At 38.2% G+C, this 25,503-nt stretch overlaps 1 protein-coding gene across 1 annotated transcript in view; it reads right to left on the minus strand.

The window, feature by feature from the left end:
• Positions 1-25,503, minus strand: part of ITIH5 (inter-alpha-trypsin inhibitor heavy chain family, member 5) — an 83,786-nt gene that overhangs the window by 52,289 nt on the left and 5,994 nt on the right. Inside the window, exons 2-5 of the mRNA XM_005885302.2 lie at positions 22,182-22,226; positions 13,058-13,221; positions 12,054-12,155; positions 8,457-8,707 (exon numbers count right to left, since the gene is read on the minus strand). Coding sequence (XP_005885364.1) covers positions 8,457-8,707; positions 12,054-12,155; positions 13,058-13,221; positions 22,182-22,226 — 562 coding nt within the window. The remainder of the gene's footprint in view (positions 1-8,456; positions 8,708-12,053; positions 12,156-13,057; positions 13,222-22,181; positions 22,227-25,503) is intronic.

A 25,503-nucleotide genomic window follows, 5' to 3' on the forward strand; every position in this document is an offset into this window, starting at 1 on the left:
ATATGGTTGATTACCACCTTGCTGTACACCTGAAACTAATACAAAATAATATTGAATATAAACTGCAATTTAATTTTTTAAATAAAAATATTTTTAAAAGAAATTTAATGTTATGTGTTTTATACCACAATTTAAAACTTTTTTAATTTTTAAAATTGCCAACTCTAAGTTTTTCAAGTACAGTGAGAACATCTTTGATATTTTTAGGTTTCAAGCATCTAGCACAGCGCCACGAACATGGTGAGCTTGTTGAACATGTAACATGGGGATGACTTAACACATTGACATGTAGTTGGGCAAGTGAATAGAAGAGCTCTTGAAGGGATCATCTTGAAATTGTTTTGGTGAATGTGGTAGATGCTCTAGGTAACTCATGTCACATGCCCTGGACCCACCTCTGGTTCCAGCCACAGCTATGGTGGACAGTGCCATATGCCCAGACAACATCCCACCTCACACATCAAACTAAGACAGCAACAAAAAGAGGTCTTCCATAGAAGAGTAGGTTGCGCACCAATGTCAAGTTAAAGGGAGAAGGACAACCTCCTGGGTCTCTCTGAGCCATCCTGCTCATAGCTGGCCCTGCCTGAACTACAGCCAATGTCAGAACAAAGAAGATCAAATGTGTTCTCATGTCAGTATTAAAAACCAAACAAAACAAAACCATCTATGGAGCCAAATGATTCATACCTGAATAATTTCTGCACTGAACAATGCTGGAAACCCTCACATAACAACCAAATTGTTTTCTGGCAAAGGTACAGAGGCCAAACAGGGCCATGCCCTTCCAGCTGCAGGGTGGACACTGGATCCGGGGGAGAACACAGAGCAACAGGGAATTGGAACTGGGGTGACAATTAGTCATAATTCAGCCCTTTAATAGGGCAAAGATGCCAGATTTAGCAAATAAAAAGACAGGATGCCCAGTTAAATTTGAATTTCAGATAAACAGTGACTGACTTTTTTTTAAGTATAAATATGTCACAGATACTGCATGGGACATATTGTTTATGTGAACTTCAAATTTAACTGAGCATCCTATTGAGTTTATCCAGCAATCCTGACAAAGAAGATGAGCTCTAGATTTTTGTGATCAGTCTTCTGGAACCAAATTCTGTCTTCTAATCCCTCCACAACAAATTATGATCTACACCAAGATCTGGCAACATTAACCAACTTAAACTAGGAAAGAGTAGAAAACCTACCAGCCTTTCCTTTGCCAACAGCTATTATTCCTAAGTTCATTTTACAGATACTTAGTGAGCACCCATTATATGGCATGCACCAGTCTAGGTACCTAGAATACAATCCTAAAAGACCTTCACAACAAAAGAAAGAGTCATGAGATTAACCAACCAAAGAAAACATAAGATTTTAAAACAGATTCAATTTGACCCCTTCTTGGTCATCTACTGAAATACAAGACATTGTGTTAGCCTCCAGTCAGAGGCGACTTGATCTTGCAGGACCTGTGGCTGGTCATCAAACTATTCCCAAGGACAGCTGCAGTGTCACCAACCTCATCTTAAAATAAGAGGTAATGAAACTGTATTTCGAGTGGTTCTCTTCCAATTAAGCTTCCTCAGACTTTAGGATCATCTTAAAGTCCACATTTTATAGGAAGCTTACATAGGAGTGATATGACTAAAAAGCAAGCCCTAGGTTGAGTTCCACCTAGTCCTATTATTTGCCCTCCTAGGCATGTAAAGGAACGCATAACTAACTGCTGAAGAGCACAGCAAACATTACTTCCAGAGCACTTGAAGAGGTGGGAGTCTAACAACCTAAAATATAAGTTTACTCATTGTATGTTTTTGAGATACAATTCACATCACATAAAATTAGAAAGTGTACAATTCAGTGGCATTTAGTGCATTCATGATGTCGTGCTATCACCACCTCTATCCAGTTCTAGAACATATTCATCACCCTCAAAGAACACTCTGTAACCATTAAGCAGTCATTCCCCATTGCTTTCTCCCCAGGCCCAGGCCATCACCAATCTGCTCTCTGTCTCTATGGATTCATCCATTGTGGACCTTTCATATCAGTGGAATCATAAATATGTGTGTGACCTTTTGAGTCTGGCTTCTTTCACTTAGTACAATGTTTTCAAAGTTCATCCATGTGGTAGTATGTATCAGTATTTCATTGCTTTGTATGGATGACTAATACTCCATTGTATGGATATACTACAATTTGTTTATCCATTCATCTACTGATGGACATTTGGACTGCTTGTCCCTTTTGGCTATTGTAAATAGTGTTACTATGACCATTCATATCCAAGTATTTGAGTACCTGTTTTTAATTCTTTTCGTATATACTAAGAAAAATTGCTAGGTCATATGCTAAATCTATGTTTAACTTTTTGAAGAACCATCAAACTGTTTTCCATTGTGGCTACACCATTTCACTTTACAACCAGTAATGTACAAGAGTCCCAGTTTCTCCACATTTTTGTTAAAACTTAATTTCCCTTTGTTTCTTTTTTTACTATGTTAGCCATCCTAGTGCGTGTGAAGTGGTATTTCATTGTGCTTTTGATTTGCATTTCCCTATATTTCCCGTTGTTTCTTTTTTTACTATGTTAGCCATCCTAGTGGTATTTCATTGTGCTTTTGATTTGCATTTCCCTAATGACTAATGGTCTTGAATATCTTTTCATATGTTTGTTAGCCATTTGTATATCTATTTTGGAGAAATGTCTATTCACTTCCTTTGCCCATATTTTAATTGGGTTGTTTATATTTTTTGTGTTTGAGTTGCAAAGATTTTTTATATATCCTGGACACTAGACTTTTATCAGATATACAATTTGCAAATATTTTCTACCATTCTGTAGGTTGTCTTTTTGGAATATTTTTAAATTAAAAGCCAAGTTGATACTCTTTGTCTTCTGTGTTCTTGAGTGTAGAGCACCCCTCAATGATTAACCAGACAATGATGAAACAAGAAGACAGTTGAAAGTTTCCTCATTCCTAAAACTAAAATTCCTTTTAATGTCAAATTAGGGTAACATCATATGTGTCTGCCAGTTTTGATAGAGATGAGGAATTGAGATTTCTTAGGAATTCAGCTGGGAGGCTTGGAAACAAAGTCAGTGTACCAAGAAAAGTCTCAGGAAACAAAGGGGTAGGAACTAACACCAAATAACTCGTGAAAACAAAAATTCAGACTGTGTGGAAAAGCCAGGATGAAGGCAAACACTAAGCTAGGCTTTGGGAGATAAGAGCATCTTCTCTCACAGTGGTGGTGGGGGGAAGAGTGGGAAGAGCAGAAGAACAATTCCCACAGGTTCAGGAAGCTGTGGTGGAAACTGTGGAAAGTAGAGAAGCTCTCTGACATGAAAATACACCGAATAATCATGTTTGTCTTTTCCAAGAGAGGATGGGATACCTAGTTTAATAAGCTTGAGACTGTGTTAGAAAGATTGCACCAGCCCCATTGGGATAGCTTTTTGGAACTTTTCCATCTCAAGTTTCTATGTTGATGAGCAGAAGTTGCATATGGAACAAAATTACTTCCCACCAACTGTGTGAGTAATTCTATGTTGGTCAGTATCCAATAGTAAAAACCTGTTGGTAGAAAAGAGGAGTGATACACATTTTAAGAAGGATCAAAAGTCAGGGTGTTCTGATGACTCCTGAAACTAAAGAAATAACCTTCTTTAATTTAAAAGCTGCTTCTGTAGGTCAAGATCCTGACATAGTTTATGTCCCTAAATTCTGCTGGGAAGACCAAGTTAGGGTTTCCAACATTTACTGAGCATTAGAATATCTGGGGGCTTTTAAAAATAGAGCTACCTGAAATCTTTAGAGTTAGAAAGTAGATGAATGGTTGCCTGGGGCTGGGGTGGGAACAGGGAGTGACTGGGAATAGATGACAAGGATCTCTGTGGGTGATAGAAATGTTCTAAAGTTGGATTGGTTGTTCTAAAGTGGTGATGGTTGCACAACTCTGCAAGTGAACTAAAAATCAATAAATTCGACACCTAAAATGAGTACATTTTAAGCTATGTAAAACTGAACCTCAATAAAACTGCTTTAAAAAAGCAAAAAATATGAAGAATATATTTATATTCTTTATTCTGGTTAGTGGTAGAAAAAAATATTCAGCATTACTTTAGTTTTACAAGTAAATTAACATGTTAAAATCACTCATATAGTTTTTTTAAGGCAATTTTAAAAACATATATTTTTAAAATATTTAAAAAATATTTTTATTGATTTCAGAGAGGGAGAGAGAGATAGAAACATCAATGATGAGAGAGAATCACTGATCAGCTGCCTCCTGCATGCCACCTACTGGGGATTGAGCCTTTGACTAGAACTGAACCCGGGTCCGCAGGTTGATGCTCTATCCACTGAGCCAAACCAGCTAGGGCCTCATATAACTTCTGTATATAAATTTTTAGTTTCTCATATAAATTCATAGACTATCACACCCAAAAATACAGCTACCTAGGCCTCACCCTAACAAATTCTAAGTCAAGTGTTTAATGTAGGAACCAGTCATCTGCATTTCTTTCTTTTTATAATTTCTCCGGGTGACTATAAAAGTATAGCCAAGTTTGAGAGTCACTGAGGTAAAACAAAAGGAAATGAAACAGGCAAGGTACCTTATTTCTTTCTTTAACTCATTTTATTTGAATCGTATCCCTTAGGGATTTCATCACAAATGAAAATTTTCTGTCAAAAAATATTTGTAATTAGGGAAAGAGCAGTAATTTGGGGGCCATGGAACAATAGGAAGTTTGATATTTTAACATAGAGGGTGAAATAACCAGCCTTGAACCAGTCACACAGATGGAATATCTATACTAGAGTATGCCTTCGGATGATAACACAGCCCACGTATGTTCTAGGAAAGTCTGAATTTCAAATACTCTTTCCATCGAGCTCATAAATCATCAAAATATTTTAGGGGAGAAGAACAGGGGGTAAGGGGATAGGAGAGGGAATCTTGCTTTTCACTGTACACTAGCTTGTCATCTTTTAGATTCTGAACCATGAGTTACACTTTTTAATAATCCAGAAAATATAATACTTTGGCATCCAAATTACACCTCACAGAATTAGCTTATAGATTGAGAAGGAGCCCATTCATTGACGATAGAGTAGCCATGGGTCCAATCCTGATACACCAGGAAAGTAAACTGAGGCAAAGATAGGTGATATTGCTTTTAGCCTTTTATTGCATTTTTATATAATTAGGGAGAGACTGGGAATTTGAACTTACACCCTCAGTATTTTACAAAAACTCCCTAAGAGGGTAGTTATAAAGGTTGAATGAGATAATGATATATGCAAAGTGCTGAGTCTAGCTTCTAGCACACAGCAATCCTTATCTAGAATTGCTTCCCTAAAGATGAAAATGGGTCCAGTGGTCTGAGATTTGCTTAGAGAAATTCCAGAAGACTGACTTCTGAACACAACCAGCTCCATCTGAGGAATGTACTGGCTTGGATCCACATTCATGCAATGACAGCTCATGTTGGTGCAAGGCCAAACCTAGTTTGATCTCTTCCCTGGATTTCTTTTGGAAACACGCAAGTGTCCAGACAAAATCACAACATCTGTGCCTCTCCTGCTGAGGCTGCCATTTTGCAGAAATAATAACAGCTGAGCTCTGAAAGATGGGAATGAGGAGCAAAAAGGCAACCCTTCCTCTGCACCTGGCCCGGGTAAATGCCTGTGAAACCTCCATGCTCCGGAGGGAAAGTATTTGCTCTGCTACAAAGTGCCAAGAAAACAATTTTCTTAAAAATAAACAGGTCCCAAGAGATCAATGGTCTGGAAAAATTCCTCTGAGATTCTCTCAGGCCCTGAGTGTAAACAGTAAGCAACTTTTCAGGCCAACAATTGTGATTCATACCTTCCAAACATAACACACACACCACACTTGCACACATCTCTGATGAGTCACAGTGGTTCTGAAAAGTAGACAAAACACACATACTTCTCATCACTGTAGCAGGACCCTCAGAATCCCTTACTGGGGGCCTGGACACAGAACTATTGAGTCCTGGGCATTCACCCAGACACAGAGCACAGTTGCTCTGCCCTCTCGGAGCCTACAAACTCTCAAAGAATTGAAACATATCTTCTTCACACAGTTGTACATTAAAAAAATCCCTATAAATTATGATTAGGAAGCAATGAAATTTAAGAACATTCTTTGTTATTAGGAGATAGATAGATAGATAGATAGATAGATAGATAGATAGATTGATTTGCTTTTATTCTCTAATTTGCAGGTACTTACTTAGCTGTCTACTCTCTAAAAGGTCTTTTAAGGAGATAAAATCTAATCAGACAAAGACCTGCCTTCAAAATCACACTTATGAGCTAATAAAAATGGTAAGATTTGCAAAGAAAATAAGTAAATATAAGATAATGGTAATGACAATTATTAAGCTCTTACTCTGGGCCAGGCACTTCACACACACTAACAATTCCAATGACCCTATGAGAGAGTTATCACCCCTGATCTGCAGATGTGCAAGCTGAGTCTTACAGGGCCCAGGTAATTTTTTTTCAAGGTTATAGTTAATAACAACTAGAATCCATTAACCATACACATGGCCGCCTATATGACATAAGAATAGTGTATTGTATCTGATGCCATTTCTGAATGTCAGACACCTTGACAATATTTTAAAATTTCATTTAGATCTGAATTGAGAGAGTCAAACTCAATGTTTGGAGTCAACATATAACAAAAGACCTGAGTCCCCTACAGACCAGTACACATTCCAGTGTTTGAGAGTAAACTACTTCTCATGTGGAGAAGTAGTTTCCAGATTATTTTGCATTATGTTAAATTTATTCCACCTATCAAGTCATTTGCCCAGCCTCCTTCCAATTTCATCCCTAAATATTCTTACACAGGAAGACTTCTTGGGCCACTTTCCTTGCAATCACAGGGATTGAATTAAGATTCTGCATATTCACTTATCACTTAGCATTTCTCTGATCTCAATGTCACAATGATCTTGTCATTCTGACTCTGATGCAATTTTTTAAAAAGATTTTTTATTGAGCCCTAGCAGGTTTGGCTCAGTGGACAGAGCGTTGCCTTGCGGACTGAAGGGTCCCAGGTCTATTCCGGTGAAGGCCATGTACTTTGGTTGTGGGCTCAATCCCCAGTAGGGGGAGGGCAGGAGGCAGATGATCAATGATTCTTTCTCATCATTGACATTTCTTTTCTTTTTCTTTTCTTTTCTTTTCTTTTCTTTTTTGTTAATACTCACCTGAGGATATTTTTTGCATTAATTTTTAAGGAGAGTGGAAGAGAGAGGAAAAGACAGAGAGAAACATCGATGTGAAAGAAACACATCGATTGGTTGCCTCCTGCACACGCCCTGACCAGGGCCCGGGCTGGGGAGGAGACTGCAACCAAGGTACGTGCCCTTGACCAGAATAAAACCCTGGACCCTTTGGTCCGCAGGCCAAAGCTCTATCCACTGTGCTAAACCAACTAGTGCCTCATCATTTATATTTCTATCTCTCTCTCCCTCTCTTTTCTTCTCTGAAATCAATAAAAATATTTTTTAAAAATATTTTGTATTAAATTTGAGAGAGAGAGAGAGAAAAGAGAGAGAGAAACATTGATGTGAGAGCGAAACATTAATCAGCTGCACACCCCCTATTGGAGATTGAGCCCGACACCAGGGCATGTGCACGGACTGGGAATCAAACCAGCAACCTTTTCAGTGCATGGGACAACACCCAACCAACTGAGCCACTCTGTCCAGGGCTCTGGTGCAATTTTTGGACCCATCTGTCCAAGCCTTACTAGTATTATAGAATAAAACACAAGTGATTATTTAATATAAATTATTAGTTTTAAAACAAATTTCTAGAAAATGACCCTATAATCCCTCACCCCTAGTATAAAATGATTTTTTATATAACTTCTTAGTCTTTTTTCATATTTGTATTTAACAAAGTTATCATATTTAACATTATAGTGTATCTACAATTGTGTCTTTTCTTCCCTGTAACATGCTGAATCATGTTTATAACCATATTTTACTTATTATGCCTGTATGGTTGAATATTCAGGATGATAGAATACTTATAACCATATTTTACTTATGCCTGTATGGTTGAATATTCAGGATGATAGAATATTTTTACTACTACAAATTATCAAACAGGTTCATACATATAACATTACCAATATTTTAAGTGTTTCACCTAGGTTAAGTTCCCAGAAGTGAGATCACTGTGTCAAATAATTTAAACATTTTTAAATGTCTTGATAAACCCTGGCTTAAAAAATAAATTGTGCAGGGCACTGTCTTTGTTTTGTTGCACTTGTTTAGATTCTCCAAAACACTCAGAGCCTTTGTTGAAGGGATGCCATCTGGTTTACAGATTTCTCTAAAGCCAATGCCCAGCTCTGCGTTACTCTAGAAGATCTGCGCGTGTCCAGCAAGCACCACTCACCTTCTGCCCTTCCGCTGCCCTTCTGCCTACTGTTGTGTAGAGGCAGCACCTCCAGGGACGTGATGCCCGAACTCTCCAGAATATTCACTTCCACTGTCAGCCTCCCCACCAGTTGCTGGGGTCGCACACTGATGACGTGCTCATACTTCCCAAGCCGCCTCTGCAAGAGCTCTTCATAACTCAGGAGGAAGACAGCCTTGTCTTTGCTGGGAATGACTACGGAGGCTCTGAACGTTTCAGTCCCCTTCTCCCTGTATGCAAGAGAAAAGGGATGGAGGGTCGGAGAAAGCCAGATTCCCTCAAGTCACCTTGGGGCACAGGCCAAACTGTAACAGTCCTTACAAATCAAAAGTCAAAATTAGCACAGGGGGGTGAGGAAGGAGTAAAGGTTTGTACTAGATGAAGTTTGCAAAGGTCCAAAGGATACTAAAGAGTAGAGAATTCATACACTACTGAACTCTCTTCCCTCTTCCCGAGCCTTTTCCCAAGGGGCCAAAGGGGAAAGGGGATGCTAATTTCGCCTGGCCGGCATGCTCAGTGGTTGAGCGTTGTCCCGTGAACCAGGAGGTCATGGTTTGATTCCCAGTCAGGGTATATGCCTGGGGTTTGGGGTTTGATCCCCAATAGCGGGCATGCAAGAGGCAGACCATCAATGATTCTCATTGATGTTTCTATCTCTTCCTGTCCCTCTCCCTTCCTCTCTCTGAAATCAATTTATAAAACATATTTTTAAAAAAGATATCTGTGTACGTGTCTTCAAAAAAATAGCTAACTTATAAGGTTTTCACATTTTGGTAAGGTGTTATGGATATGCTTAAGGGGAGGGTAAAAAGTAAAGTATTGCAAAGCATATAAAAATACAAATCATTTTAAATGCTTTCATTACATGGAGTGAGAGTTCTCTGATTCAAGATGGCAGACTGACCATAACAGGAAGAGTAAGGATCAAACCAAAGAAATAAGGGTGGTAGGGGCAACCATCAGTGGGTATTTCAAATCATTTCTGGAAGACCTGGGGAATTCCGTAGACCAAGAACTCTACAGCTCAGACACTGCAGGAAGGGACTGCAGCAAAGTAGAGAAACACACCATCTGCAGAATCTCAGAGACTCCGGGTTCTGGTTCAACAGGACACCACAAGATGAGAGTGAGAAGGGGAGCCAAGTACAGGGAGGAGAACTCCAAGTTTACGTATAAATGAATGAATGACTAAGATGATGGGCTTCCTACACTCCTTTCCCAGAGCTGAAAAGAGACAAAAATGGAAAACTTCTGTTGAAAGCTAATCAGAATGAGAAAAAAAAAGAAGACTGATACTTAAACCCATTATTGTAAAATACCAGAATATCAGATAGAGAAACAAATAAAAGGAATGGTATTCGACCACATTAAATGCATTATCAGTAATACTGGATGTTGTGAGGCACTGGAGCAATGTCTTCAAAGTTCATTGGTAAATTATTCTGAATCTTAAATTCCATACACAGTCAACACTTTAATCAAGGTCTCAGAAAGTATGCCTTTCACACACTCATTTCGAGTAAGTAACTAAAGAATACACTTCAGCAAAGTAGAGGTGAAAATCAAGATATTATGGAATACAAGAAGTAATGAAACCAACCCAGGTAAATATAAAAAGGTGTCCCAAGGTCAATGTTATGTGACAAGGAAAATATTATGTGACAGTCTTCCATGGTCTGGAGACACCTATTCTGTCATGTTTAACAGCTCAGAAATCAAGATGTGTCTCCCAATTAGTGATGCCTTCCAGTTGCTGTTGACATGACATGGGTTCACTGTTTGTAGAAACTTGGTCACAACTGTTCACTTACCATTCCAAATGAGTTATGTGTCTTGCTAGATGTTAATTGTGACAAAATTAAATTTTATCTCATCAGAAAATCAATTAGAAACTCCAGGAAAAAAACAGAAATGTGTAGGTAGTGATCCAACTAAACTGTGACATGATTCTGAACAATTTGTGAGTTATAAGAAAAGGTAATCCTGCCCTGACTGGTTTGGCTCAGTGGATAGAGTGTCGGTCTGCAGACTGAAGGGTCCCAGGTTCGATTCCAGTCAAGGGCATGTACCTCGGTTGTGGGCGCATCCCCAGTAGGGGGTGTGCAGGAGGCAGCTGATTGATGTTTCTCTCTCATCAATATTTCTAGCACTCTATCCCTCTCCCTTCCTCTCTATAAAAAATCAATAAAATATATTTAAAAAAGAAAAAAGAAAAGGTAATCCTGATAAAGACCACTTGGGGTGGTGAACACACAATGCTGTGTACAGATGATGTGGTATAGAATTGTGCACCTGAAACCTGTACAATTCTGTGAACCCGTATCACCCCAATAAATTCAATAAAAGTGTTGCTTTTTAAGTTAAGTTTTAATAAACTGCTGTGGCAAGGGAGATTACATACCAGCAGCATCATGGAATATTTTGCGAAACAAAGGAAGACACAGGGTTATTATAGGATTGGGGGAAGGGTGGAATGTGGGTAAATGAAGCAGTGTTTGGAAGCTCAAAGAAAAGCAGGGCTGTGTGTAAAATATTTAATATCTGCCTGAACTGAGAAGCAAACTCAAGGTTCTTTGTCCTGAGGAGCTACAAAATTAAGATAAATATGGACTTTTGTGGCCGACAACCCCTTATCTGAAACTGTGGACCTTGGCTGCTTTTCATTATCAAAGTGAACCCATGACTCACATGTTACATTCTCGCTAGCAGGATTTCCAACAGCAAAGTTTCTGACAGTCTATGAATTTAGAGAACAAGCTTTCTCAAAGCTACATCCTTTTATTAATGAACAAAATGCAAGCTTACATGTTCACAATGTTTTATCTAGATACTAAGATCACTTTTCTCCAAACAGGCTGGTAGAGAGGGAAACAGAATCTTAGTATACTAGATGGCTCGACAGTTAATGTTATTTATGTATTATTAAAAGTAAATGCTATTTCTGGGTTTTCGATGTTAAGATTCAGTTTATAGATGATAAAAAAAAAATATTGTGACAGAATAGAATTTAAATGTTAGTAACTCTGACAACGAAAAAGTAAATTATTAGATAAGAAAAGATGGGTGCTGGGAATGAAAACAGAAAGGTAAGGTAAAATGCCGGAGTGGGAATATTATCAGAGATTGTAGGGCTGGTCTAAGATGGTGTAACTGCTAAAATGGATGTAAGAAGAAGGAATGATAATGTAAAAATTTGGAACACAGAAGGAGAATGGAAGCATTGTCATTGAAATCCTATGATTTCACAATATAGATTCAACAAATAATATCTGATATTTACCAAGAAATTTTTAAAAACCAAGACTATCATAATATTTAGAGTTATGGAGATAAAAAAAAAACTACAGAAACAGTAGAAATGGATGTTTTTAGGAAGGAGGAGTGCTAAACCATTCTTTTTTTTTTTACTATAAATCCTTATTTATTATGCTGTTAATCAGGTGTATTATTATTATTATTATAAATAAGAAAATAAATACTTGAAGGAAGAAAGAGATCAAGATGGCTAAGCAAAAAGGTAGAAAATTTGACATTTGCTAAAGTGAATTTGTAATTCGTTAATTAAACGGCACTTACCCATTATCTTCTGTGGTTTTATTCCTTTCCTCTTTTACCTTATCACCATTTTTCTTTTCTCTCTCTGTAATTTCTCCCTGATACACTGTGTCTCCAATTAGCCTGAAAGTAAGAGACAGCTGTGTTAGTAGTTTGCAGTTCCAAGACAAATGCATGGATCTCATAACCATGACAACAGTAGAAAATATTTTTATTTGCCTCTTGGATATGCAAAAACTGCATTCCAAACCAGGGCACTACCCTTGAATCATTCGTTTCATCCTAGGGCAATTTTTAACAGGTACAAATGTTAAGACACAACTCGAGGTGCCTGTATGATTCTTCAGGAAGAAATCAGAAGATCTGCTCAGAGAAACTTCCATGATAATCCATCAACGTAAATCTATAAATCTGAAATTTAGGCCCAGGCCTAAAATTCAAACCCAACACCTCCCCTCTTCTGCATATCTTTACCATCCACTGGGAAAAGAAGAACTATATCTAACATAGCCAAGGTTTCATGCTACCTTGTCATTCAGATCTCAACTTAAACATTGCCTCTTCTGAGCCATCTCCCTGAATTCCTACCTAAACAAGCCCCTCTCAATTTTGTTTGCCTTCTTTATAGCATTTGCTACTGTCTGAAATGATCTCATGTATTGATTTGTTTACTTATTATTATTATAAAATTTCTAGTGCAGAGCAGCACTATCTCTTTCATAGATGTGGACAATCACTTTGAAGAGGGCCTGGCCCAGAGTGGGTACTCATTTGTTGGAGGGAAGGAGAGAAAGAAAGAGGAAAAGAAGAGGTCATGGAAAGGAGGAAGAAAGGAAGAGAGAGAGGGAGGGAGAAAGAAGAGAAGGAAGGGGGAGAGAAAGAAGGGAATCAACCCTCTGGCCCATGTTACCATCCACCGAGAAATAAATTCTCACAGCTCAAAGGCTGTGGGCCACACATCAGCTCAGGCTCACCCTGTCCAACCTACACAGAAATCTTCATTCCGGGCTCTCTATGTCACCTACATAGTGAAGTTGGTGATGAAAGCTGCGGCTGGAATCTGCATCAGAAACTCAATTTCTTGGTCCTCAGAAGCTCTATTCAGCATTCTGCAGGAAACCGCAGTGAAGGCATAGCGAGAAATAATGGTAGACTTCACCGAGAATTCTGTCATCAAAGGTTTGGTTTTCTGTTGGAATTAAAACACACAGTATTTTCAATGATGTGTGAAACCATGATTCAGCCATTTGGGAAAGAAGTGGTTCTTTTTTTCCATAAGAGAAATAATCTTCAATTTGGGAGAGTTTGGCATGTAATTCTTTACTTCTGTCTTTGCCTTTTCTGACTTTACCACTTTTTACTCCCTCCACGTGTAAGACAACCATGGTTGAATAACCAGTTTATGACATAGGAACAAATCTTCTGGCCTAACTTTAACAAATGCACACAGTTAATATTTCCAACTTAACTGACACTATGCAATACTTAAGTTCTTTAAAGAGTTATTGGAATTTTAGAAGTAAAGTATATGAAGTATATAATATTTTTCTGTTATAAATATTTAGGTCACATTTATAGAATCACCAAATTGATTAAAAATCAAAGCATGCCTAAAGAAGTTCTCATTTTTCAAATTAATTTCAATACCCACTTAGAGACACTATAATCCTGGCTTTCCCATTTGGAGTACAATCACATTATTGTAAAATGGGAGTCAATACTGAGCTCCAGAAAGTACTGGGGGATTTAGAACCCCAAAAAGGGAAAGTTTATGCTAATTAAATTTATCCTAAAAGACTCTGATAAGGGCTGTCCCTACTCCTTTAAGAAAAAGTTTGTTGATCCCTAGTCTATACTATTTGAACAGATAAGGCCCTGATATCCATCATTACACATTGGTGTGTTTTAGGAAGAGATCTCAAATTATATAGTTCATAGACTTTTTTATTTGACTTGCACAATCTTTAAAAGTTTTGGTGACAACATTTAAAAATTAGGAAAGGTCACATAGAAATCCATAATGCCCATTTTTCTTGAAACACAAAGTGGGACCACTCTAGCTATGCATCCCTGCATGATCAGGAGCTGCTGGCTCTACTGTTGGCTGCTTCTTTAGATCAGACCCATACATATCCCATACTCCCAGCTACTCAGGCCCTTCCAATCCCAATTGTCTCCATGACACTGAGGCTGACACCGACTAGCCATTTTCACTGTGTTTTTACTGGATGGATTTTTCCTTATTCCCAGCCCATTTCCCTCATTGATGTCCTCTGTTCTACTAGATAAAAAGTGCCCACAATTACACACCTATATTTAAAGCAACACTTTTCACAATAGCTAAAATGTGGAAACAATCCAAGTGTCCACTGATGGATGAATAGACAAACAAGATATAGCATATGCAGACAATGAGATGCTATTCAGCCTTTAGAAGGAAAAAAATTCTGACACATGTTACAACACAAATGAACCATGAGAACATTAGGCTAAGTGAAATAAATCAGACATAAAAGGACAAATGCTTTATGGGTTTTTGCAAGATGAAAAGAGTAACGAAGATTGAAGGTGGTGATGGTTGCATGACAGTGTGAATGTACGTAATACCACTGAACTGTACACTTTAAAGTGTTAAGGTAAATTTTGTGTTATGAGTATTTTACTATAATTTTTAAAAAAAAGAAAGAAAAAATCATCTTTTTAAAAGGACACAGATTCTTTGTTTTTTGTGCCATTGAGAGCTGGAGTTTTATTCACTTCCCTGTGAATCCTGGCCTTAGTGACTTGCCTCACCTAGAGAACTCACTGGAAGTGATGCCCTGGGACTAAGAGGCCAGGCCACAGGAAACTTCACCAACCCCATCCAGGTCTCTCAGAACACGCTCTTTGGAGGCTCTGAGTTACCAAATTAGACTGAGACTGTCATGCCGTCAGGCCGTGTGTAGGCTCTGCAGTCGCTGTGGCAGTGGAGCCCAGCTACAGCCATTCCTGCCCAGAGCCCAGCACATGAGCCAAGCTGTAATGAAGCCTCCAGATCAGCCCATCTGCCAGCTGAGTAGCACTGGGCGAGCTCCATCCACATCATGTGGCCAGAAGACTCGCTCAGCGGAGCCCTGCCCAAACCCTGCCCCACAAATGGTGCAATAATGGTTCTGGCCTTAAAGCCACTGAGTTTGGGGAAGATTTCTATACAGCATAAAACTGAAATTCCTGCCTCGTCTCTTTAGACATTTTAGGGTTTGCAACACTACTGTAGGGTGGCTTGTGCTTGACTGAGAGTTAGTCATTTTGCCGCTTATTCTTAACTTTATGCTATTTCTGATCTCTACGTGTTTTATTTGTTTGGTTTTGTGAACTAGATTTCTACATATTAGAAATACCCTTGAAATCCTACCAGAAGAAGTTACAGTATAAATTATAAAGACAAATATAAAGAATAAAATTCTCAAGTTCAATCCTCTTACTTTACCAATGTGACCAAAGGCCACACAGGTAGGAGGTGATAAACCTAGCTCAGGAACCTTGAGTCTCTGACTTCCAAACCTGCCTCTTTCATCAAGCATTCATGGAGGAGCCTGACTGTTCTAAGCTTTCCACAGAGATCATTGTTAGATGGCCAGTAAAATACAGACCTCCAGAAGCACGCCAAGTATAACTCAGTCTTTGCTGCCAATTCAAAACTTAACCTGTGAACCTCAGTGATCATCCATTAATTGTTCACATTCAAGACACAGACATTAAGCTGAACCTATTCTGCACTGTGGTCATATTCTGACATTTTCCAAAAAGTCTTGTCAACCTATCATTTAACTCTTTTACATAAAAGTACAGTACTATTGGGGAAAATCCTTTTAAGTTCATAGCTTAGATAAAAGTATATACTCTAGCCCTGACTGGTTTGGCTCAGCGGATAGAGCATCGGCCTGCGGACTGAAGGGTCCCAGGTTCGATTCCGGTCAAAGGCATGTACCTGGGTTGCGGGCACATCCCCAATAGGGGGCGTGCAAGAGGCAGCTGAATCGATGTTTCTCTCTCATCGATGTTTCTAACTCTGTATCCCTCTCCCTCTACCTTCCTCAGTGTAAAAAATCAATAAAATATATATTTTTTAAAAAAGTATATACTCTAGCTGCATAGAATTCCAACTAATTTAGCCTTCAGTAGATAGTCTTTGCCCATACTATTTTTAAAATGATTAAAAACCATCTTCATAACCAAATGAACACAGACACTATGGGGGTGAGGGCATGTGCTGGGGGTGGGAGTGGCCAAAGAGAGGTCAATGGGGGAAAAGGGAGACATATGTAATACTATATGTAATACTTTAAACAATAAATTATTGAATTTTTAAAAATCGTCTTCGCTTGGTACATCTGTGACTATTTTGATGTCATGTTGATTTGTTATTATTTATAAGATAATTATCAATTAAAATTTCATTGAACTTTAAATGTGAAAATTAGAAACGCCTGACAAAAGACTAAGTTTACCTATACTATGGCATCTTCTTTTGCCTTAAATTAAGATTATGGATACAGCAGAATTTTCCACAATATTACATCAAGAATAGGAGTCATATTTATGGATCCAAAAGACAGGCTGAGGAAAGTTTTAAGAAACTATTTTAGTTTTACTGCTTCTGCCCAGTTACTGTTTTCCCATAGGAGCCTCTGCTGTTACTTTTGAGTCATAGCCCTTGCCTTTCTGTTATAGCACTCTCAGTTGATCCCCACTTTCCTCAAGCTACCCATCCCTTATTCTTATCCCCACTAGATTGTAAACACGTGGAAAACAGAGACCAAGACTTACTCTTTTTTTTTTTCACTCACAGCTCTCAGTATAGAGTAAAAATAAAAAACATTTATGGAATTTAATTGGATTTTCTGAATCTTGAACAATTAAAGAAAAATACATACCCCAAGAAAAGGAAATGCTAATAAACTAATATTTATTAAACACTACAATAGACTAAATTCTATGAATGATGGGGAAGAAATGTTACAGATGGTTCCTTCTCTCAAGACACTACAATTACATTGGGAAGAAAGTGCAACATAGAAAGGTATAGGGATATTTTTTTTAACTTATTGGCTATAAGTCCTTACAGTTTTCAGAAGAAAGAGAAATCAGTGAAGTATGTAGAAGAAAGAAAGGGTTTTAAAACAGACATAGAATTTATATGTGGTGAAAGAAAACAAAAAGAACATTCTAGAAACACAAAATTCATGGAAGTAGAACTGAACCACATTACACTTTGTTTCTAGAACAAAGAACAGCACAGTTTAATTAGAAAGAAGGGTACATTGTGAGAAGAATATTGGATAGGTATGTCAAATCATAAGGAAATGGACAACCCCAAAAGCTAAGTACAAAACTTGGAATGGCTGAGGTTCATGAAAGTGTGTCATAAAAAGAAAGCTATAAAACTATCGCTTCAATTTTTCCCAGTACACAGTTCTTAAAAATCTAACAAGCTTTCCATTTTTATATTTAACTCATTTTGCTTGGAGATGTCAACTGGAAAATAGGGGGTAAAAATCAAGTCTTCCTGTGACATAATAATTTCTTCATTATTTTTCTACAAAAGCTAAACAGATGGAAAAGCAGTTTGAGGCAGGGAGTGTCTTAATTAGCTTCTCAAGGGAGCAAACGTTTCTGTGTGACTCATGTGAGTCACTTAAAATCAAGCCACCCAGAGGATGTCCTGAATTACCCAAGATGCCATCTGAAAATGTAACTGAGGAGTGTTTGTGACAATATTTGCCAGAAGTCAGGCCTCTTCCCAGAAGATTAACCTCTTGTTATTTTATTCTGGTCTCACAGTTCTTTAGTGATCATTAGGAGAATTAATTTTGGAGGTGGAAGAGAACCTTAGAAATCATCTAACTGGGCTCCTCTTCACTGTATAAAGGAAAAGTCTGAGGCTTGGCAGGTGCCTAAGAAAAACAACAGAGCCCATGTTATTACATGAAGCAGAAGACCTCCAGACGAGGCACCTCCCTAACAAGGCACCTGCATGTATCACCTTGGAGAAATAGTTTACCCTCCTGTAGACAGAAGGTAACATCAGCCCTGGATTGCCTATTTGTGGTAATAATTCTACATAGCAATATTTCATGTTCAGAAGAGGAGAAAGAAAAAATGCAATTATCATCTTTATGTAGGAGAAAAACCTACTCTATACAACTCATAAAAGGATAAAACATGGTGGTTAAAGTTGCGAGTAGGAAGCCAGACACTTGTATAATGAACCCAGCACCATACTGCCTGCTGTATTAACTAATTATACTTTCTGTTTTTTTATATTCTTGAAACTCTGGCATTTGGGGCCTTGATCCCAGGGCTAGCCAATTCCTAGAGATAACAAACACCCCCCCTGTGAGGAGTAGGGAGCCAGACACATGTATAATGAACCCTCTTGTGAGGTAATGACACACAGCACCATGCTACCTGCTGTATTAATTAACTATACTTTCTGTTTTTCTATATTCTTGATACTCTCGCATTTGGGGCCTTGATCCCAGGGATAGCCAATTCCTAGAGATAACAAACACCCCCCCTGTGAGCACACCTTTGATATACAACCTATCAGTCCAGAGTCCATGCTCCCAAACACCTCATTTATCAAACTCTCACACACTCAGCCAATATTCGTCTGTCCTAAAACACCCCAGATAACTAGGGATCACCTCAATAGCCCAGAGCCTGCCAAAATTATTCAAACTATCCAATCCTAAGCTTACTCCCCAATTCCTTCCTGCAAAAAAAACAATAAAGGCTCGCCCTAACCAGTTTGGCTCAGTGGATAGAGTGTCGACCTGTGGACTGAAGGGTCCCAGGTTCAATTCCGGTCAAGGGCATGTACCTTGGTTTGCAGGCACATCCCCAGTGGAGGGTGTGCAGGAGGCAGCTGATCAATGTTTCTCTCTCATCGATGTTTCTAACTCTCTATCCCTCTCCCTTTCTCTCTGTAAAAAAATCAATAAAATATATATTTTTAAAAAAAAATCAATAAAGGCTCAGAGCCATGCTCTCCCTCTGCCCCTTCTGCCTCCTGACTGATCCTGGCTTCCCCATGTGGCCCTGCATGGTGTGCTATGCTCCTGTTCCTACAAATCTGTGAATATAAACTTCCTTCATGATGATCATTTCTGGGTCTACCTTTCTCACCACAATTGCTTAAAACAAATTCAGTCTACAAATTTTAGAATACCCACTATGATGGAGATGCTAGACATGGCCCTTCCCATTGGTAGGTTAAATGATGACAGTGAATTGTTTTAGGGAAACCAGGCCAGTATCTGTTAAGCACCATGGAGGCTTAGGCACAAAGACACCCCTGCTTTTTAAACTATAAACATTTTTTTGTGTTTGTGATGTCAAAGAGCTTCACAAAAAGGGTTTCTAGTTAATTCAGGATAAATCATGCAAATCCCTGTGGTCCATGAGCTGGCAGTGATAATGAGTACCAGGTGTTGCCACCCACATGTTATTCATTAATTAGAGTAGAGGACATTCAGATTAGTGTGGTATGGCTGAGTACAAAATATAAGGAGAGTCATAGGATACACAGGCTACAGAGTCAAGCAGGAGCCAGATCACACAGGGCTTCACATGTTCTTAGAGTTAATCCTACAGGTGATGAGGAATCATTGAAGACATTTATAAAAGAAAGTCTGCTGGAAAGATCATTCTGGTACCAATTGAATGGGCAAATAAGGTTCATGCTAAAAAATTGTAATACATGGAAAAGAAAAACTTTAAAAATTCCTAGAGATTTCAAGTCCTAGCTGGTTTGGCTCAGTAGATTGAGCATCGGCCTGTGGACTGAAGGGTTCTGGGTTCAATTCCAATCCTGGTCAAGGGCACGTACCTCAGTTGCAGGCTTGATCCCTAGCCCTGGTCAGGGTGCATGCAGGAAGCAACCAACTGATGAGTCTCTCTCACATTGATGTTTCTGTCAGTCTCTCCCTCTCTCTCCCACTCTCTCTCTAAAAATCAATGGGAAAAATATCCTTGGGTAAGGATTAACAGCAACAAGAAAAAAATTCCTAGATATTTCTAAGAAAATCAGGGCAATTACATAAAGTCTCAGTCATGGGGTTAAGAAAATTTTTATAACCAAGAATGAAAACTCAAAGGCTATAAGGAAAAGATAAACTTATTTGCTACTTAGAAACTTAAAATTTTCAAATGACCAATATGCCATAAACATAGTTAATAGACAAATGACAAATTTAGGAGAGAATTATTCCAACTTAGAAGACAGAGTATGTATAACAAACAAAGATATCTGAAATACTGACAATGAGGGGATAAAAATTTACAAGAGAAAAATGAGTAAAGGACCTGAAAATAATCAATTTACGGAAGAACTACTCTGAATGTACAAGAATGTACAGGAAAAACATCATAAGTAGTTAGGAAAATGCAAGGTAAAAGGACAATGAAAGAGACCAGCAAATTAAAAAAGGGTAATTCTATCTATTGTTGGTGGAAATGCACATATTCATTATTGCTGACAGAAATGAAGTTAATACAGATAGTATGAAGAGTAACAACATTCAAAAAGTAGTCTGAAAACATCTATCATAATTTAAAATGTATATGCACTTTGATCCAGCAATACTTCTACTGAAAATCTAGGCCATTATATTAAAATCAACCACATAACAGAATAAACAGAAAGTTTTTTGCAGCAGTACTTACAGAAGGGGAAAAAATCTGGAAACAAATTGAAAATTCATCAATAGAGTGCTTAATAAATTATGGTGTGCCAACAACAAGGAGTATGTCCCACCACCTAAAAGAATGGCTAGAGGTAGTCCAGGTGAGGTACTGTTGACTGAAAGTAATAATCAATAGAAAAATACATATAATTGAGAAGGCAGTTTGGTATATTAGTTAAGAGCATGGACTCAGAAACCAGACTGTTAGGACTCAAATTCTGGTTCTTTCCCGTTTTACTAATTGTGCAGTTTAGAGCAAGTTACCCAATCTCTCTTTTTCTCATCTGTAAAATGCTTCAAAAAATTGTGGCAAGAGTGTTTGAACTATGACACATGAAGCACTTGAAACAATGCCTGGCACATAGTAAGTACTCAGTGCACATTAGCTGTCATTATAGGAACTCACTCGAAAGTAGTCATCAGAAACCTCATGGATGCAAATGAGTGCAAGGTCCCCCCATCCTCCTCTGTTCTGGTCTTTGTCATCTTCCCCATTACTAGTACACTTACAATTTACTTGATTATTTTATCTCTGACCCCCTTTAGAATTCAAGTTCTATGACAGACAAGGTCTTTGGTCTGACTTGTTCACTGCTGCACACCCAATGCCTAGAACAGTGTGGGGCAAATAGGAAGCATTCAAAAAATTATTTGTTGAGTGAATGCCTGAGTTCAAATCTGTTAGCCTCCTACATGCATTGAGAGCCTTGCCCAACTCATATCACATGAAGCTTTACTCTAAAAATGTGAATTCTTCATTTGATTTAGCTGTTTATCTCACAAGAAAGCCTTTATTTTTTGTGTAAGAATGTCATAAAAAAGTAAAGGTGAATTTAGGTGTGTGTGTTTTTCAGGGAGGCCTTTAAAACATCATACTTTTTTTGTTCATCAGTTTATGTTGTTCATTATATTCCATAAATGAGTGAGATCATGTGATATTTATCATTCTGTGACAGATCCAGAGACAGAGAAACATCAATCAGACCGTCAAACCTCAGAAGGAAGGTAGGGGAGGGTGGGGGTAAGGGGGAGAGATCAACCAAAGAACTTATATGCTAGCATATAGGCCTAACCAATGGACACAGACAACAGGGGGGTGAGGGCATGAGTGGGGGGGAGGGTAATGTGGGGATAAGGACACATATGTAATAACTTAATCAATAAAGAAATTTAAAAAAAAATAAAAACAAAACAAAAAAGTCATACCTTGTCCTTATAATTCTACTGAAATAATCAGGTGTCTTACCAAAAAGAAAATTCCACTTAAATAAAATCTTATAAAAGCTGCACTGTTTCATGTTAGAATCCTTCTACAAGCAACTTTATAAGCTTTGGAGGAGCTATAAGCAAAGTTAGTGCCTGGTTCAAAATACACAATTAGTGAGGGGACAGATGGAAGATGCACCATGAATATACATACCAGCCTTTGCAACAGCCGGAGTTGTCTCGGGACCCTGAGTCCAACCTATAAAGAGAAGAGTCATGAAACGTGATTGTGCTGTCATTTTTAAAGAAGTTAGTTACATGAGGAGGTTAAAATTAATTGAACTTCACAAAAAGGACTATCTATCCTGAAAAGAGGTTTTGATCTTTAGTCAGAAAGCTTCTAGGCCAGAACTCGAATTCATCCCTCCCAGGCCTGGTTGACTGCTGAACCCATGATGGCATATTACCTTACTTTCTGAGTGACCTTAATCCGTTAGAAGAGTATGGATGGAATGACAAGAGCAGAAAGTTCATCTGTATTGCTTCACTTAATTTGGGCTTGAAAATAAGCTCATTGTTATTGTATCCATTACAGTAAGTAAATACATTCGGCCTTACTCAAATATTCAACTCAAAACTCTAGGAAACTCTGGAAGCAAAACTGAACTGAACTTGAATTTTCTTATTTTGTTTTTTCCTGATGATTTGCTATACTTTCCCACATGAAGAGGAGGAGCATGAGAAGATGAGAAGATCCTCATTTTCAAAAATCGTACTAATGAACCAGCCACTCTGGACTAATTTAAAAATCCTAGCTGGTTGTGGAACTTTACTCGTGGCAAATCACTGTTTAAATAACTGAAGTGTAAACTATTATTGCTGTGAGTATGAATCGTCCTTTCTGGAGGCAAGTTGCCAATGTAGATCAAAACTTGAAAAATATGCCTCAGTCTTATGTATATCTTTTTTTTAACAGCTTTATGAGGTATAATTTAAAGTACACAATTCAATGTTTTTAGTATATTTGTAGAGTTGGGCAATGATCAATTTAGAAGATTTTTGTCATCCCAAAAGAAACCCTGTACCCTTCAGCTGTCAATTCCCAACCCCTGCACTTCTGCCTGGTCCTAGGCAACCACCAATCTACTTTGTCCCTGTGGATGGGCTCTTCTGCACATTTCCTATAAGTGGAATCATACACTAGGCGGTCTGTTATGACTAGCTTTTTTCATTTAGCATAATCTTTTCAAGATTGTTCCATGTTGTAGCATGTATTAGTGCTTCATTCTTCTCTGTGTCTGAATATATCCAGGCAATGAATATGCCACATTTTGTTTATCCACTTATCAGCTGATAAACTTTAGATTATTTCCACTTTGGGGTTATTATATGGAATTTGCATGAAAATTCACATGCAAATTTTCACGTTGGATATATGTTTTTATTTCCCTCAGATAGTTACCTGGGAATGGAATTCTTGGGTAGTGTAGTAAACTTAACTTTTAAGGAATTGCCAAACTGTTTTCGCAGTGGCTGTAACATTTTACATTCCCACCATACGAATGTACAAGACAATTCTTTGGAACTTTTCAAACAATTGTTAATAATTAGAAATAGCCTAAACTACCCTTAGAAAGTGGTTTGGTTAAATATTTTGTGATACACAGATTAGTTAGAATACAGCTATTAAAAATAATGATGGGGATCTATATTTATTGACATCAATAAATATTCCTTTTACTGGACTTCAGTGCTGTTCAACAAATATTTCTCTAGCTCTCTGCCAGATGTACTGCATTTCCTGGTCCTCTTGTGACATGGTAGGGCCATGTGAGTGGTTCTGGCCAATAAGGTATGAATGTAAGCAACACTTGTCACTTCTGGGCCAAGTGTTCAACTCCAGATGTGTGATACTGCAGAAATGTCTTTTCTTTGTGGCACAGTAATTAGCAGCATTTGAGATGGTAGCTGCTGGTCAAGTCCAAGTTTCTGAGTGAGCACAACGTGTATATCTCCTCCCCTGCCAACCCAAGTTGGACAAGTTGTATAAGCGAGAAATAAACATTTGAGACATTGAGATTTGGGTGTTGTTACCACAAGTATAGCCTAGCCGATCCTGATGGATATATTAGTGATACATGTTTATGTGATTAAATTAAGTGACAAAACACAGTATCTAACATGACCTCATTGTTGTAAGTGTAAGTGTTTGTATGTGTAGAATGTGAACCAAAATGCTAATGGTGTTACCTTTGGGTGGTTGAGTTCCTTTCCCTTAAACTTTTCTGTGTTACTTCAGTTTTTGACAAATTAGCCATTATTACTTCCAATAAAAGAGATCACAAAAAGATATTTCCATTTGTAAACTAAAAGTTTAACAGAAACTGTTTTAATCCCCATCCTCTCCCTTATCCCCCTCCTCTAAAAAATACTACTGTAAATTACCATTATAATTGGAATTCAAAGAAATAATATAGGACTTAGATTGACATCTGCCCTGACTCCAAATGAGAACCAAACACTTACTAGGAGGATACTGGTTTCTATTTCTGAGATGAGGTGGGCTATGTGAGACTGTTTAAGGCAAGCCACAATGAGCATCCTGGGCAACGTTTTTTTCAGTTCTGCAGATTCATCTCCGGCCTTCCCATCCTAAAATTGTGGAATTGTCTGGGGACCACTTAACAGAACTATGATCCGAAGGAAAGCCCGGCCTCTCTCAGGTATTATGTTCTCTGATTGATCTAAAGTATTTTCTTTGAAGTTCCCTCCTTTGTAAAATAAGTTTTTTAAGAAAATAAACAAGCTTTAAGGAGAACAAGAGAAGTTGGTTTTTCATTTTTGAGATGACTATCTGACGTCTCAGGGGGTCATTATGGCTTCACTTCAGTCCAAGTTTAAACTCAGATTGAACCAGAATCAAAGCTTCCCGGCATACGCAGTTTCCTGGTGCCAGCCAGGACTGAAGTGGAAATAACACCAACGTAGTCATCATTGTTTTCAGTTAAGCATTCCTGATCCCTTTTATTGCATTAGAAGAATCTTGGAGTGGGGCTTAAGGACAGATAAGTGGCTCCAGCTTAATGTCAAGGACTGCTATGCATAGTAATCCTAGAGCTTCCACCAACCTGCCTGAGACCCCAAATCATAGACTTAAGAGTTGGCCCAAATAACATTTTTTGGTCTTCCTAAGCTGAACTTATCTGTCCAGCATTAGAATAGAAGATGTCCAGGCCACAAAGTTTATTAAGAAATATAAGCTGTAGGCCAATAACTACGGAAGAAATTGAAGCAGTCATCACGTTTATTAAGAAATATAAGCTGTGCCCAGCCAGTGTGGTTCAGTTGGTTTTGCATTGTCCCTTGCACCAAGAGGTTGCCCATTCCATTCCTGGTCAGGCCACATGCTTGGGTTACAGGCTTGATCCCCAGTAGGGGGTGTGCAGGAGGCAGCCGATCGAGCGTGGATATTTCTATAATTCTTTCCCTCTCCTTTCCTCTCTTTTTAAAAAAAAAAAGGAAATGAAAAGAGAATG

Source organism: Myotis brandtii, unplaced genomic scaffold (assembly GCF_000412655.1).
Source record: "Myotis brandtii unplaced genomic scaffold, ASM41265v1 scaffold9, whole genome shotgun sequence".
Lineage (NCBI taxonomy): Eukaryota > Metazoa > Chordata > Mammalia > Chiroptera > Vespertilionidae > Myotis > Myotis brandtii.